Source organism: Dicentrarchus labrax, unplaced genomic scaffold (genome assembly GCF_905237075.1).
Source record: "Dicentrarchus labrax unplaced genomic scaffold, dlabrax2021, whole genome shotgun sequence".
NCBI classification, from domain to species: domain Eukaryota; kingdom Metazoa; phylum Chordata; class Actinopteri; family Moronidae; genus Dicentrarchus; species Dicentrarchus labrax.
The window spans coordinates 18889645-18906900 of NW_026136709.1; the positions used below are offsets into that span (position 1 = coordinate 18889645).

The 17256-nt window shown below is 38.9% G+C and overlaps 1 protein-coding gene across 6 annotated transcripts in view; it reads right to left on the reverse strand.

The window, feature by feature from the left end:
• Nucleotides 1-171: 171 nt before the first annotated feature.
• Nucleotides 172-17256, reverse strand: part of myo3a (myosin IIIA) — a 58981-nt gene continuing 41896 nt past the window's right edge. For 5 of the 6 annotated variants that reach the window (XM_051410808.1, XM_051410809.1, XM_051410807.1 and 2 more), the window contains exons 21-38: nucleotides 16588-16741; nucleotides 16284-16372; nucleotides 16041-16170; nucleotides 15340-15422; nucleotides 15063-15104; nucleotides 13916-13996; nucleotides 13512-13592; nucleotides 13220-13425; nucleotides 12991-13102; nucleotides 11573-11735; nucleotides 11392-11478; nucleotides 11189-11312; nucleotides 9768-11100; nucleotides 9537-9681; nucleotides 6441-6532; nucleotides 5220-5260; nucleotides 1621-1830; nucleotides 172-795 (exon numbers count right to left, since the gene is read on the reverse strand). In XM_051410808.1, the coding sequence (XP_051266768.1) occupies nucleotides 681-795; nucleotides 1621-1830; nucleotides 5220-5260; nucleotides 6441-6532; nucleotides 9537-9681; nucleotides 9768-11100; nucleotides 11189-11312; nucleotides 11392-11478; nucleotides 11573-11735; nucleotides 12991-13102; nucleotides 13220-13425; nucleotides 13512-13592; nucleotides 13916-13996; nucleotides 15063-15104; nucleotides 15340-15422; nucleotides 16041-16170; nucleotides 16284-16372; nucleotides 16588-16741 (3288 nt within the window). In that variant the 3' untranslated portion in view covers nucleotides 172-680. The remainder of the gene's footprint in view (nucleotides 796-1620; nucleotides 1831-5219; nucleotides 5261-6440; nucleotides 6533-9536; nucleotides 9682-9767; nucleotides 11101-11188; nucleotides 11313-11391; nucleotides 11479-11572; nucleotides 11736-12990; nucleotides 13103-13219; nucleotides 13426-13511; nucleotides 13593-13915; nucleotides 13997-15062; nucleotides 15105-15339; nucleotides 15423-16040; nucleotides 16171-16283; nucleotides 16373-16587; nucleotides 16742-17256) is intronic. The other variant, XM_051410811.1, reaches the window with a different exon arrangement.

The window sequence follows — 17256 nt, forward strand, 5'->3', positions numbered from 1 at the left end:
AGGTCAGAGGTTGAATCTCAAAGATATGCTAAAGCAAGTATGGAAAAGAAGACTGCATGAATAGGAATTTACAGGAGCTGGTTTGATAGCAACATGATACAGCTGCTTCTGCTTATCTTGAACCTTTTTCACAGCATTAAGTTGTTCATTTGAAATGAAACATCACAAGGATGAATTTGATATATTTTATGTTTAAATGAACAAAGCAGAGAAGACAATGTACATTTCTTACATCATGACAACACTGAAGCTGATTTTCCAAAGATAAGTCCTTCAAAATGGATGGAAAAGCAAAGTATTCAAGTGTAAGAGCATGGCTTTCTTTATTTATTTACATGAGCTATAGATATTTTACACAATTCCATCAGATGTTTAAATGGATATTGACAACCTCAAGCACAACATTTAACAAACAGCATTGAAAGTAAACTGAAAATACAGGAAAATGAGCAAAAGTAGCAATGTCTAGTTTACAAATCACATAAATAAAACCTTCATTTACAGCAAGTTTTAAGCGTGAAGCATTATTTACATTTCCTTGCAGTCAGTGATTTCATTTCCATAAACAGTTTTAAGGTTTTTGATTAAGCTGTGATGAATCAAATACTCATATATCATAGATCATGATACATGCTAACAGATTGCAGCATGTCAAATGGCTAAAGAGTTGAATCCTGTGTTCAGTACTGTTTGATGAGCTTCCGTCTCTGGGAGGTCTTCCTCAGTAGATGTCGGAAGTCGTACGGATTGTCGTCAGTATGGCTCTCCGTGGAGGGCATTCTGGGAACAGAGCGTCTGTCAGCACGACACAGGGAGAGAACAAATTCAACACAAAGTTAGAGAAATGGAACAAGAGTGAGAAAGGGGATGAAATGAGTCATGTTGAGAGGAAAGATTTCATATTGTTTATTATCCTCAGCGATCATTTAGCATGAACGCGGGCTGTCTGATGGCCAGGCAGGACTGGAAAACAGATTAAATTTGTATGTGGATTTTTTTCAACATCTGTCTTTTGACCAGCTGGAATACAGCATGCAGGTGTGACACTTTTTGGAAGTACTCACAATTGCCGTTCTTACATATAATAACAGGCACAAGCAGATAAAACTTGCTCTGCAACTGTTTGAAGGATACATCCTCTCTTAATAAATATTTGTCAAAGCTAATTTTCTGCAATGTTAATTCGATTATTATGGGCATATCTCAGTTTATGCTACCATCTAAACGCATTCAAATTAAAATGTTTAAATGTTGTTTAAAACGAGTGCAGCCTTTTTAATCAGTTTAGTGAACAAAACAATTTCATTTTACAGCATAACTTTTACTGTACTTTGTGAATCAGCTGCATTGTTTTCTTGCAAGTTCATTGCCTCAGTGTACAAAGACTTCTAGACAGATGACAGCTGGAGGAAGATCAAGGAGGGAATTTACAACCTGAATCTGGGTCACCTGAGCCAGTTCCAGTCGCTTTTGAAAATCATGAGATGAGGTTGGTCCCAAAAAGCTAGTGAGATCACCTTTGAGTTGAGATACTTTACCGTCACTAATTAAAATAAAAAAAATATGATAATGGGACTTACAGTGTCTCAGCATAAAAGGACATAAAGGACATGGAAATACCTGTTGTCACTGGCAGGTTTGGGAGGCTCTGGGTCAGTGATGGCCCGCTCTCTGGTCGGTCTGCTGGCAGCGTCTGGTCTCAGCTCTGCAGGCTGGCTCATCTCAGGGATGTCACTGAGGGAAGTGTCCTCTGTGGAGATGCATGGTTCAGACCTGCTGGTGGGTAGTTCCCGGTAGTACTGGTCATCCACATCCAGCAGCTTTCCTGGACTGGAGCACGAACAGAAGGGGTAGATGGACGTTAGGAGGACAGACTTGGTGTCAACTGGACATTCAGTACTTGCTATTTTTGGACAGTCTAAACTTATAGTGGTCATAATAACGAAAGACATCTGGTGCCAGGTCTCTTCTGAAATATGTAGTTTTGTTTGATTGAGTTCCCTTTATTAATGTCCTCAGTTACATATTGTTAACACAGTGCTATATGTTGCATGTGATAAGAAGTGATTGTAAACCACCAATGCATTTCAGCCTTTGTCACGATCCTACCGAGCAATAAACGTCGAGGCTTTCAGACTCTTTCTCCTACAGGTAAATGACTGCAATCAAGATTTCATAAATCACAGGTGTGTTTTCTCCCATTGAGACTAAACTGGACATAAAAAATCTCAATATATTGACACAAAGCATTTTTAATAAACACAGCAGTGTGTATCAGATGTCCTTTTTACTTTTGTTAATGTTTTTATGTTTTGTGAGTTGTACTTTTATGAACTTAATGTACTTTTGTGACACTTCTTATGGTGAAACTGGAGACAAATTTCCACATGGACAATTCAGTTTTCATATTCGTATTTGTATTTGTACAGCCTTCAAGATTTCCTGTTCTAAATGAAAAACATTTTATTGTTTTTTGTATACTAACTTTGAAGAAATACTCAAATGCAAATTGTATTTATTCTACTCTAAGTCTATAATTTATATGTTATGTTTTTATTCATGATATTTGAATGTCTAACTTCTCTTTAAGAGAGGACACACCTGTGATCTATTGCCTTGATTGCAGTTGTTTGCCTCAGTAGGCGTGGTCTATATAAAGCCTGTTTGTTCATTCATCTGTTACAGTGAATTGGTGGTTTTAGTTCTCCTTTGAACGCTCCATCTGAACAAATATTTTTCTTTAATTAAAACCTGTACAGATATGGCTTGAACTGGGTCTATATACTCAGAAACCTGAGGTTGAGTCTTCCTGTTTTTACAGTTTTCTGTGTTTCCTCCCACATGTGAGCTGCCTCCCTTTGAAGTAGAAAGGAAATAATTTTAAATGAAAAGTGGTTGTGGTCTTCTTACTACAGCTGATTTAACTTCTTTAAAAGCATATTATGGTAGTAATTATGTGTTTTGTTTTCATGTTAATGTCCTTGTAGGACTTTAGATTGAGATACGTCTTTTGCCTGACAGTTAACTGGCCCACAAACCTACAATCTGACATATGAACAGAAGCCGGGAGGAAAAAAAGAGAATGTCCATGTGGAGATCAATGCGTCTGACACATTATTAACATATGGTAACGACTGATATTGGAAATCAGTGTCTTCATGACTACAGTGCTGCAACATTAGAAGGTGTCAACATTGCCCAATAAATACTGATGATCTAACAATGTGATGAGTTTGAGGCCCGACCTGACCTTATAACCACAGACACGCAATCATCCCACTGATGAATCATGATCAATGTGCTGTTCTGAGGCTGAAATGAAAATGTCCCCTTGATTGTAATTACAATATCTCCCTCTTCTCTGGGCCACTGGCTGAATTATGTGATAAATAGTGGTATAAGAGGAAAACCTTGATGACATTGAGCACTTTTTTTCAGTTTTTAAACACAGATCTGGACCAGTACGGGAAATACTTTACCCAGTAATATTGAAGTTAAGTACAGCTTGTAGGCTAAAGTGGCTAAAGTTGATCATTTTATAGTTACAGTTCAGGTTTCTGACAATAATAACCCATGCTGTGGTACACTAGATAAAGTGTTTGAAATGTTTCTGGTTAAACCTTTCCCCTTTTCAGAGACTTTAAAGGTCAGGTCTTCTCTAAAATATCTTTTGGTGTATCATTATCCAAATGACTTTAGTGACCCCCTTGCTTTTCCTCTAGTGCTACCATGAGGTTGAAATCTGAGTTTTCTTTCTGGAAATATCTCAACTATTGTCTGGACTGAATCTGGTTCAAATATTCATGTTCACCACCTGGATGAACTTTAATAAGTCTGGTAATACATTTTAACAGTAATGTTTCCGCTGGTGTCAAAATGTGTATTTCTCCAATATTTTGGTTTATGCTAAACTAAGACAGTGAACATGGTAAACAAACCTTTAAACTTTAGGATTGCCATTACGACATAAGCATTTAGCTCAAAGCCATACTCAACCTCACAGAAGCATAGCTATAGACTCATATTTATGAATTTCAGTTGATGAAATTTGAGCTTTAGTTTTGTATCCTTTTTCTCTGCTTAGGCCTTATTCAGCCACCAGGGGACCAGTTTGGCCCTGGTATTTGAACCAGGACTGGTTATGGGGCTGGTTCCTCCCTGGTTCACTGCTCATGCTAACTACCTTGTTTTTCCTGTTTATTATTATTTATAAAATATTGTGGCTGCTATCAGAAACATAAGACATTGCTTTCCCTGGTACGCAGGAATTGTCCACAGGAATGGCATCGACATCAAGTCTTTAAAAAAGGCAAATACGAAAGATGTTATGAGCTGGCAATGAGTTGAATCACTGTTATGGTAGAGGGTACCAAATAGACACGTAATAGATCATTGCTTTGATATTGGCAATAAAATAAAGATATTTGTAGTTCACTATCACTGTTTCTGATTATCTCTGCCTCCCTTTTTCTCCTTTTGTATGTCTTTACTCCCATTTACTATCATCACCTCTGTCTACTCTTCAGTTTCCTCTCCTCTTACCACCCACGCTCTCCCATCTCCCATCCTCCTCTGCTGTCAGCTTTGGCCTGAGATGCTATCTTTCCTGCTGACCTTCTCATCCTTAATGATGCATGTAAACTGCTCCTGTCCATCGCTGGCTTTATTTATCTGCTAACAAATTATTACCCTTGATGTTTAGCGCTGTGTTGCACCGTGTGTGTGTACAACAAGGTGTGTGTGTGTGTGCCACTTCAGACTGCTGTGATAAAGTACCCTGGCCCTTACTTGTTCAGCCAGCCCTATCGGTCTATCTTCACCCCCTCACTCTGGGCGGTACGCTCACCTTGTGGCCTCTACAGCACATACATATGCATGAGTACACACATCCACACACACTTTCTTCCTGCTTTTTTCTTCTAAGATTTGATCTGCAGGTAAATTAAACATCTTGCATACCACCATCCCAAATATTTGTGATACCTAACATTACATTTCACTGAGAACCATGGTGAAAGATGAGGCTAATTAATTTCACTGAGGATGGGTGCGATGCTGCAGATCGTTAAGTTTGGACCCAGACACTGTCCTTATGTTGGTGCCGGGCTACAGTCATTACTCTGGACCCTGCGTGCCAAGCAGGCAGGCAGCAGGCCAGCCTCTTAAAACAGTAGTGATAGGTTGTTAAAATGAGGTTGAAATAAGAACTGGCCACTTACTCCTCTTTCCTGGGCTTGCGTTTATCATCCTGGACAGACCTCTGAGTGGAGAGACAAGGGGAAGGACAGATTACTACATGTCAGTCAAACACTGCTAATCTCTGTGTTCAGGTAAAGCAAAAGAAAGTGGTTTTAGAACAGTGGTTCCTAACCTTTTGGTTTGTAACCCCTCAATACGAAGCAAAACGGCTATTTGGTCCATTATAGGTTGCATCTGTTTACAAGTTGTGACCATTTTAGCCAAGCTATGAATGGAAATGTCGGTCTGTCAGTGTACTGCTTTGGTCCAGACGGAAATATCTCAACAACTATTATAGCTCAGATATTCTTGGTACCCAGAGGATGAATCATTGTGACTTTGGTGATCCCCTGACTTTTCCTGTAGCACTCCAATAAGGGTGATAGTATCAGCAGTGTTGTGCAAGTTCACGCTTCACAAGTGCTAGCTCAAATTCTACTTCACACAGATTAAAATGAACTAGTTCATGTTAATAGTTGACCATTTAAGTTGGTTCACAGCCCCAATAAATGTGACCCCATGTTGGGAACCACTGTTTTAGATATTTTTGAAAGATAGAGCAATAGAAGCATTTCTAAAATATTAAATGTCATTAACTTTTTTAGTGACTTTTGCTCCAATACATGTGATCAGATTTGTAAGGGAGTAATCAAGCTATCGTTTAGTCAATCATGTTTTTGTAGCGTACTACAGTACTGGCACAATTATTGCTAAAGTTTCTTACTCTTTATCAAAAGTTAGGTCTTCATTAGCAGTTCATTAAACTATTGATTAAATTCATTTTACTGTATCTACAGTAAAGGTAAACTAAACAATACTGACAGCATTGTAAACAAACCTTAAGTGCTGCAAAAGGAGCTACTCTGCGCTGAGCTATTGTTCGCTGAAATTATGAAACATTACAAATAATTACATAAGCAGAACAATGAATAAAAAGGAACTGCTTAAAGAACATGAAACACATTGCTCAAGACAATGTTATTTGTCAAATGTACTAAAGAAACTTTTCCAGACAGCTTTGTAATAGGCTGATATTTCTTGCCTTGGGAACATATGTACTACAGGAAGAAAAATTGCCAATCAATAGTTCATTGTGAAAGCCAATAGCTGGGGAAGTAGTTACAGCGTCACATGGAAGCAGACAGCAAAGCTTTGTTGTAGTAAATATCTGAAATCGTTCTCCATCTCTTTTTATGACTCACATGAATCAAGTTGTAATAGGTGGAGTCCTCTGGTGTGTTAAGGGTCTTTGGCTGCTGGGTTCTGCGGGGGGTCCTCGACAATCTCTTGTCAGCTGGAAAGTAACAAAGACGGTTAAAACTCGTCTATTTGTTCAGAGATAAAAGACACCGGGGTAGTGATGTGCTATTTCTGCCTGTTAGAAGTGTGTACAGGACTGGGCACTGACCTTAAATAAACCTTTACATATCATTTTAATTCTTTTTAAATAGTGTTGTTATTTACTTATTTGGTGTACCCATACACCCTCAACTGGCATTTTCTAATTTCACACTTTCACAAAAAGGACTTTCAACATCTTTTAAGAGGTGTAAAAATGTAGCTGTGTTGGTTTTTTGGATATCTATACTGAGAGTTTAGATGCATCTGCATTGCCTTCTGGTACGCTGAGATTAATGTTAACGCGTGTTTGTGCCTAACAAAAAAAACAACATAACCAGGGATTTTATATTATAGTTTTTTAGATTTACTTTAGATTTTGTTTTTGCTAGAAGAACTGGAGGATTAAAATTAACCCTATTACTTTCTTATACTTACTAGCCAGTCCAACTTTCAACCTGTGACCTTTATAGCATGATCTGAAGTGATCTTGTGTTTTTCTTTTTTTTTTCACTGTGATGGGATTTGAAGGAGGTTTGGCAAAAGTGAGCAAAACACTTTCAAATAGCTCGAGAGCCGGTGGGATCATTACATACATGGTTGGTTGGATACAGGACTGTTGACTGTGATCTGCCACCATGCTGACCTTTGACTTATGACTTTGACTTAATGCTTATTGAACTGCCCTCCATACATACTGAAGTTTAACCCTAAGGCCTTTGGTCAGTGTGAATTTTCCAACAGAGATTATGTGAAATAACCTTTGACACCAACAAAGTGACCTATAACTTTGTGACGATCCATGTTCGATTCCCCGCACTGTATTGAACTTAAAGAGAGAGGTGGGTTTCTAACCAGCTGGGCAGCTTTTCATGCACAACATCCTCAATAATGTAGAGGATGTGTTGCAATGTATCATATTTGTTTGGGACTGATGTACTGTTACAATATTCCTCTTTGGGCATGTGATATTACAATTATAACATATTACAATGACCTTTGCTTGCTGCTGATTATTAATCACTGTTCATGCAAGGGGAAAAGACACAGCAAGAAACAATCCATCATGTGCAGCAGCTTTAAGGTAAAGTAGGTGAAAGTTTGTAATATTATTGAACAACTTCATCTAAAGGTCATTCTGTATTGCACAAACGAGTAAAGCCAATTTCACACCCCCTCTTATTAATTCCTGCCATAATTGTTGGAAACGCTTGCTCACAAAACGTGATTAACATTTGATGACCTTTCCCATGAAGAACAATTTGACTGGCATTCCTCTGCTTTCATTGTGTGTGTCACAAATGATTCTGATCAAGTTTATTATGTTAAAGAAATGTATGCGGACAGCTTAGGACTGTTGATGGAGAAATGGGGCTGAGAAGCATAATTTCGTAGAGAGTTGCAGTAGCCTTTGGAAATAACACAGATAATTCATTCTGTTTTACCTCAGGCAATCTGCTGTGCTAAAGAAAAGCCTGTAAAGGGCAAACATGCCCAGATTAAAGGAACACTCTGCTCTACTAGAAACTCTCTGTGGAGTAATGCGTGTGTAATGTTTGTTAAGAATCACTCTTAACTGAACCGTATATTTGTCATCAAAATAAAATCAGATTGAAGCAGATGTACATCTACAAGTGCATATTGAGTTTTTAACTTAAAAATCATGCTTTAGACAAAAACTATAGATTGAGGTATGATTATGGTTTGGAAACTAAAACACTATGTTAAAGTGAGAGTATGTAACATTTGAAAAAATAAATGAAATCTTCATCTACATATGAGAAGTTTAATTTAAGCCATAAAATGCTTTGCTAACTTCAACACACTTTCGCTGTTGCAACCTTATTTGGTCTGGTATGACCGGGAGCTTATGGTGGCTAATGGTACAAAATGATGATGATGTCTTTAAAGCTACTGACTTGGGAATAATGGGAAATTGAATGACATTGAATTTATCGTTTATCGCAATTGCCACTGTGAGTCCAATGTTAAACAACAATTATGAGTCGTAGTTGGTTAAGGTTAGGGAAAGACTGTGGTTACTTTAAAAAAATCAAGTCTGTCACATGAAGTTGAAGTTACATACTGTGGGCATGTAGCAAGACCAACTGAACTTCTTATATGAGTTTTTATTATAAATCATCCAAAATCTAATAAGAATCAGACAGATATGATTTCAGTACATGTACCTTTTTAAAAGACTTAAAAAACAAAGACGATCAAAAATCCACAACGATAAAATTAATGGCAAAATACCCACAATGCCAGCCAAGGAAAGTAGATTATTAATATTATTATTACATAATTATTACATTATTTTCTCACGACATCTGAACCCACGATGATGGTGAGATTTTAGCTGCAAGCTTCGTTTTGCAAAGATGGGGAACTTTAATTTTGCTGTCTCCCCCTCGCTCGCCACCTCAAAGCAATTACCCCTATCACCTGTGCAAATCAAATTTTATTTTTGATGACACATTGGGTAGAGAAGCGCTTCCTATTTTGGCACTTGACTTTTCCCAGGTTTCCTGATCTAATCGAGCCTCACGAGAGAGAAAAGAGAACAGCGTCGATAACAATCGTCTTCACCTGTGAGACGACGGTAATACAAATCTGTCCTTTCTTACATGAAAGAAAACATGAAGAGTTTAATAACAAATACTTAACTAAACATAATCTTTGTGTGGCAAGAAAGCACAGTTTCACTCTTATATGGGTGAATGTGAACTCCACCTCAGTAAAAGACAAAAAAAGACGATGAAAGATGAATATACCAATAGAAAAGATACATTTCCTCGCCTGTCTTTCTTAACTATCTTATGGTTTGAGACTTCAAAAACAGAACCAAAAGAAGCACATTAACCCCGGGTCAATACGTGCCAAACATTATGCATTATATTTATTGCTTTATAATTCCTTTATAATTCTCTTTTCCACTGAGCCAATCTCAATTGTCTTACTTGATTGCTGATTCGGGGGAGCAATGCCATTGATTGCTTTTCCTCTCACAAACATGCCATTTTTCTCTGGGTTTGATTGATGGGCCTGGATGATCTCATTTAACTTATGCTGCAGGGCCAGAAAATCCTGAGAAGTCTTTTTGATCTGTTGAAGAGATTTGACAATAAACAATATATGAGTGGCAAGAAGGGCGAGTTGGAGAGGTGATAAAATGTGTTTATTGATATTACCTCTTTCGAGAAGCTCTCTAGTTGCGCAGCTTCTGACTGCGCTGTTTGCTTGTTGGCTTTCAGGTTCTTCCTGTCCTTGTACCCTCTGAAGTTACTCTGGATCTTCACTGCAGCCTGCTCTTCCTCCAGTCTCTCTTTTTCAGCATCTGTCTCCTCTTTGCGCTCTATCACCACGTCAGTAACATCCACAACCTCCTCCCCTGCCTCTTCTTTAGTTTCCTCTTCTGCATCATTGGCAACTTCTTCTTTTGTTTTCTGCTGCGTTTCTCTCTCTGCTTTCAGTTTCTTTCGGTCCCGATGGCCTCGGAAATTACTCTGGAGGACAGTAGCAGCTTTTTCCTCATCCAGTCCCTCCGGGTTCTCTGCAGAAGGCCCCGACTGGGATTCTGGCACTGATTCTTCTGTCTGCATTACCTGCTCTTCTTCTATTGGAGGTTCTGGTGTTACTTCCTTTTCCTTCTTCCTCTTCTTAGGGATCTTTCCTTCCTCCTCGAGTCGTTTGCGCTCCTTGTGGCCGCGGAAGTTGCTCTGAAGCACCACAGCTGCTTTGGTCTCATCTTGGTCTTCTAACTGGATATCAACTGAAGAAACACCTGCTACATCTTCAGCTTCCGTTGATTCGTCTTTTTCTGTGATTTCCTCTGCAGCTGTAGGGCTGCTCACTGTGGGCACTTCTTCTTCACCAGTTTTGGCTTTCTGTTTCTTAGCTGGGATCTTGCCTTCTTCCTGCAACCTCTTCCTCTCTTTGTGACCTCTGAAATTACTCTGGAGAACAGTGGCAGCCTTGGTTTCTTCTTCAACTTTGACAACCTCTTCACCCGCAGCCTTTTCTTGTCCAATCTCCTCCTTCTTGTTTGCCTCCTGCCCTTCTTTTCCAGCATCTGCAGCAGGTGCGTCCTCAATCACTGCTTCATCTGTCACTTCTGTATGTTCATCATCTTCTGGCACCTGTGTGTGATCACTGTCATCATTCTCCTCTGCTTCATAAGTGCTTTCTTCATCTTCCTCATTCTCCTCTTGTTTATCAGCTGTTTGTTCTCCTTCCTCCACCTTGCTGCCTGTAGGCTCTTGCCCACCCTCTTGTACTGCATTTGGTGGTAGCTCTAATTCAGCCCCAGCCATCGTCTTTTTCCTCTCCTTAAACTTTTTTCTCTCTTTAAAGCCCCTGTAGTTGCTCTGGAGAACCACAGCCGCCTTAGTTTCCTCTTCATCGTTCTTGGCTTCGTTGTCAGGAGCAGGGGCATTTTCTTCATTGGTAATCTTATCTGGTTCAGTAGTCTCTTCCTCTTTTTCTTTAAGGGCTTTCTCTTCCTTCTCTTTCTCTTTGGCTTCCCTGCAAACAAAATTTGGCACATCTTTGTCAAAAAACAAACCATTTTTGTTGTCAGCGCTATATTGTGTGAATTTCCTGTCTCTCATACTGTTTTCTTTTGAAGCTTTTCCTTTCCTTGTGCCCTCTGTAGCGGGCCTGAATCTTGGTTGCAGCTTTGTTCTTCTCATCGACCAACGCCTTGTATTTCTTTTTTGCAAGATAGCCCCTGCAAACTGAAGAAGATAAAAAGGGAAACCATTGTAATATAATAAACCCTAGACTGTGGTGGATAACTGATTTCCATGTTCTTACCAGCTTGAAACTGGGTGATGAAGGCCTCAAACTTTGCTTTGCTTTTTTCATCAGCCACCCTCTTCCGAACCTTTTGACCCCTGTAGGCTGGAGTGTGAATAAAAACCATGGAAAACATTAGAAAAATGTCTTATTCATGTTCTAGTAGATAACAGCTGTACAGAGTGTGCAGTTTACAAACCTGACTGCAGCACCAGAGCACTCTGCTCTCGCTCTTTTAATGTCCGCTGGTAACGCTTCGCTCCCAGCCAGCCTCGGACGTAAGCCTGGAGTAGAATGATCCGTTGTGTGGCCTGCTGCACCATCAGGTTCAGATGTTCCACGTGGTAGTACTTGAGGAACACCTGCGAGTAGGAACACACATAAAACACTTTACTCATCACCACATCAATTTTATTTTGGATTTACTAATATTGCAATGAAACAGCTAATTGCATTTTTTGTCTGTGCAACTACTACTTAAGCTACAAGTTCCTTCCATTAAGGTGGCACCTGTTTGCAGTGTAGCACATAATGTCCTTTCTCATGCTTGTCTGACTTGCTAGAAGAATTTCAGAGTGTTGCAGTAATGATACTGCTTCTATGTTTGTGCAACAACAATCTTACTTACATTTTGTACAAGAAACTGGTAGAGTTGTGGAGTGTGAATGAATTAGGTGCAGTCTTGCTTTGCATGGCCTGGCCCTTATGTGGGCATAAAAATGTGTAATCAATACAAGCCATTATGTTGTCAGTGTTATTGGGAAGCTGTTCTACACAGTAAGTGAATGTCATGGGGTTCTACTTTGGCCTTTTTAGTGGTGGTCTAGTTGCTCAACTAATTTCACTTCACTTCACAATTTCCAGACTGCTACTCAACATACAGTATCATAGGGTGATCTGGTTGATTTGTTACTGTTTATAGCCATGCTGCTCCCCCATAGACCAGGCTAAAGAATGTGCAAGTTCTGATGCTGTTATTAGTGATGTTTAGTGTATACATTATTCAGGAAGCAGCTTTTCCTTTTCAGCCAATTAAATGGAAAAACAGTAGGCCATATCAACTCTCATTAACTAAATGTTAGTTCCATGACTAACTTAATAACAGGTCAAAATGACAGTTTGCTGTTGTCAAGTCTAGTAAAATCATCAGCTGATTGCCTCTCGTTTATTTCAGTCAGAATTTCCCAGTGACAAGTGTAATTCATTCATATTAAATCAATAAATTGAGCAGAGTTGTTAATTCTGGATCTTTTGAGTTTTAGTTATTTATAATTTAAAAAAGTTGAACGCAGATATAAATAGGTTTACTAAGAGGTTTCAAAGGATTCCGATTAAATGCCAAGCGTAATTGCAAAAGCCTAAAAATAATTGGTTGTTTGAAAAGGGATGTATTTGTGAAACACAATGCAATACTGCCCTTTTTTATATCCTAAGTGCATCTTATCTTTCAAAATGCTTTAGTAATGTCCCAGTTAAGCCAGGTTGCCCCTGGGCACTAGTCCCCCTAAAAATAAATGTAAGCATACAGCCCTGCTACTTCAGTTCCTTCATACTGCATTATCAAACGTAGAGCCAAATAATACATTCAGTTAAATAAAATGAAACATCTCTACTAACCTTAGTCTTCCCCATTGCCCAGTTCTCCAGCTTGGCCTTCTCCATGATTGCAGCACATGTTTCTTGAGTCGCAGCTGGCTCCTCATGAGCATGGAAAGCTAGGATGTAGTACCTGAAACAGACAGCGGAATCAGCTAATATTAATACTGACACTAATACAAGGGCCAACACACATCATACACTGATTTTCATCTGAATGAGCCTTGGTGGGAAGTGAGAGCCTGCTGACCTCTTTATGAAGTTAGCAAACAGGATCCGGTGAGAGTAGCCCTGTCGTCTGATCTTGGCAGTCTCCAGAACTCCAGTGTATCGCAGCTGAACTAGGACCTTCTCCCGGTCAAACTTGTTGGACTGCCGATCGTTGTTTGGTTTGATACAGCGAACAAAGTGAGGCTGCCCTGCCACCATCTTGGACAGCAGGTCCATCAGAGAGTACTGGAAAGAGAAAAAGAAGAGGGAAACCCATGAGGCAGCTTTATTAAGGGTTTATGTAACAATTTTGGTAAGGAAACTAGTCTTACTCTGAAATAGGAGGCCACTGTCTGCGTTCTCATGTTGGTGGTTTCTCTTGGGTGGTAAGGCGTGTCTCCAGGTTCTCCTGGCTGTACAGATAAAAATGAAGCTAGTCAAAAATCACAATAATTCATGGCATACTGTATGTGTCTACAAACTAATGCCTTTACATTCAACTTTATGAGAAGCAAGGGAAAAATTTAGGACAATGCACATAAGGCCAATTGGGTAGTTGAGCATAACAAGACGAAATGAGAGCACTGGCTGACATAAAGTTTTGAACAGTATTAACAACTGTGTCAACTGAAGCACACCTGCAGGAGAGTCACATCTTTAAAATTGTAATGTAAGTGATATTTTCATTACAATTTTTCTGTATACTACTTTTTTTTATCTTCCTTTGAAAAATCACCGTTTGCATTTGCACTGTGTCATCGAGAGGTGCATGAAGCAAGCTTTTTTTTTCAGGAGTGTGCTTTAATTTCCGAGAAGGCTGCAAAAGAGACGCATAAAATGTATAAACAAAAAAAAAAAAAAACAGTGCCAAATCAAGAGTACGGCCTGCATGAATACAACTCCAAGCTATTACTTCAAAAAGTGCTCAGTTAAAATCAGACAAATTCAAAATCATAAATGAAATGCTTAAAAACTGTTCTAATTAACTATGCACTAACAAAAACTTACAGTATTTGCTCTCATAAAGACATCAATATGAATATAACACATTACACATACAAATGTATTAACCTGTATCCAGCATCTATTTTTTAACAAGCTCTACGTCTAATTCTCAGCACTATTACACTGGGGGAAACCAGTTTATAGCAAGCCATCAGGCTAATACTGTTTATAGCATTTTGAATGCTCATTGTGCCTCTTAAGAGCGAAGCCTTTGATGAGCTTTTTGTCTAACATATGCAGATGAATGGAAATAGATTCAAGGACTCATCAAACACAGTTCATTTAAATGTAGCTACTGTCAATTGCTTTTAGGTGAGCAAATTGCCTCAAGCTTTATATTTAGCAGGCACTGCAAACGTGTACTGCCACAATTTAAATGAATTCACTCAAGTAAGTAATTTCATTTCTTTAAAAGAAGTTCTTATTTGGCCATTGGCAACTGAAAAAAGCTCTGGTTGATTATTGAATACTTTGAATGCAAACTGTAAAGTTTTACTACTTTCTTAGGCAATTTCTTTGAAAAGTTTAAACTTAAACTAGTTATCAGCATGAGCCATGGTGCTATAAACATTCAACTACAATCCAAAAGACATACATACATTCAGAGGTAGTTGGGGGAGTGTTAATACATTTAGCACCCTACAAAGGTTGCAGACATTCATGAGCACAAAGATATGCAGACATGTATAAATGTAGGGAAAATAGCTTGCTTTGCATAAGCTATAAAATTGATTGTAACAGGGTTTAGTTGTCACTGATGCTAATAGAAATACAAACCATTTTGATCTATTTGTAAGTTTTAGATCTAGAGCGAGTAAGGCTATCTACATTGGTAAAATAATACTCAAAAACAAACTATATGGAAACATGTTGATTACCTCACTAAAAGAAAAAGAACTGTATAAAGTTAGGACTCCCATCTTTTGCGACAGAAATGGAGAGACAGAGAGACAGACAGAGAGAGGAGGACAAAAAGGAGACAAAAAAAGAGTAGAAATGAAAAGCACTGTAAAGACAAGAGATAATTGTAATTCAAGAGCAGTTTTTGGCTCTGGTAGTGAGAACAAGAAGGAAAAAATTGATTGAACAACTTTTCAGGGGAAGTTCTTGATGTAGAAGATAATACAGTGATAATGCAGACAGTGCTGTAAGTACCTTGGCGAAGGTGATGGTGCGTGTCGGGGTCCGCGGGCTGCGCATTGTGTTTATGCCTTTACCCTTGGTGTGGGCAAGGTTGCCTATGAAATAAACAAAGGGAGGATCAGTTAACACAAACTGCCCTCACTCACCAAGGGGAGAGTTAGTAATACATATAAGAATAAAACACAGAAATGTGGCTGCGTGCATATGTTTTTATCAGTTGGGATAAATATATAGGCTAGTATATTAAATAATATATATTTTTAGTAGAAAACTGTCTAAAAGTCTGGAAAAAGGCCCCGTCACACTGAACACCATAAAAAATAAAACTGTTGATCATTTAATTAACTGAACTCAATGGAGCAGACACCAGGGGAGTTCTTTCCTTTTTATATGAGCTTGATACGACAGCTTTAAGACTACTTTAAGAGAGTGATTATGTGATTATTGGCTTTGTGATTTGATTTTGACAGAGCTGGAAGTAACAAAGGTTACTCTCACTGCCAAGGCCAGCTTATTACAACAAAAGTCTGGCAGACGAGAGGAAAGCCTGGCTAAAATAGGTAACAATAGCCTGTTGTTTTACTTTAAGTATGCTGCTCACTGTATAAACTGCCTAAATGACAGGTTGTTGCAAACAACTTCCCTATTATTTGTCTTCCTATTTTCCCGGGGGAAACCTTCTGTGCGTCAAAGAAAGAGCTTTTCTCCTCTACCTGTTTTGGTGAGGGGGTGGGTGACCAGCTTGCGAGTGAGCTCGTTTTCTGACGACCTCAGCAGCAGGACAATGTCGGCTGGTAGCATGTCCCTGTTCTTGGCCAAAAAGCCTGAAGCATTGTAAATCACCTTAGAGTTAGGTAGAGAGAAAGAATACTTATGTGAAGGCCAACGCACATCAAGTAGCTTCAGTTTAAAGTAAAACCTTCATGTACATATTGTCATAATCAAATATCAATTACCTTTCCGGCGTAGTGGTGAATACCAAAGCCAAGGTCAACCCTCTTTGGTCTCCAGAAGCTTTTAGTCTTGAGGTTATCTTCAAATTTCTCTAAAATGTCCAATAATACATTGGTTAATTACCCCCCAACCACTATGAATATGTTCTGTAGGGTAGATCAGCAATTTCTCGTTCTGTGAGGCTGGTAGGTACTGCTTAACATGAAAATTGTTTTAGAACATTGGGAGTTTCTGAAGACATAACAAGCTCCGTCAGCATTTGCAGGGCAAATAAAGGTTGTCCAATCGTAAGCTGAAGGGACTGACCTACGAGGGTCTGGTCGGTGGCCTGTGGGAAGCGACTCTCCTCATCCAGAAGTGAGAGCATTCCCATGGGCTTCTGTAAGAACAGGTCCAGGAGGGGTCGGTTGTCCTCATACTCAATCATCCGAGCATCCACCTCCTCGTTCAGGTACTCATCCTGTACAGAAACGGGAGATACTGTGACTATAACCATGGCTTCACAAGATTCTTACTTCTATTTTTTTGAAAGGCAACCTCTTGGATGTACATGTTGTGTTGTATTGTGGCCTAAAATGATCTCATCAGGTCTAAAAACTGTCTAAAGTTTGGTGGAAACATTAGTTCCTAATCTGTTCATTCCCACCCTTTTTCTTGTTCAGCAAAAGCAGAGAAATGTTTGTATTAACTAAACATTTATTACTTTGTATTTTATATTTGTATTTGCAATTTTTATTTTTATTTTATTATACTTGCTGTTTGCACCACATTCCCCCTATGTTGCTGTGTCTGACTTGAATTTCTCCTATGGGGGATCAATAAAGGAACATCTTATCTTATCTGATCAATAGAATACCATGTTGGATTGATTGTACAAAAGTGATTGATGAGATGTTTCCTGCTGCACAGCTGTAATAACAGAGCAGCTTTGTAAAGCCAGAAGCTGTTTTTTAGTTTTGTTTTGGTGCTGTTATG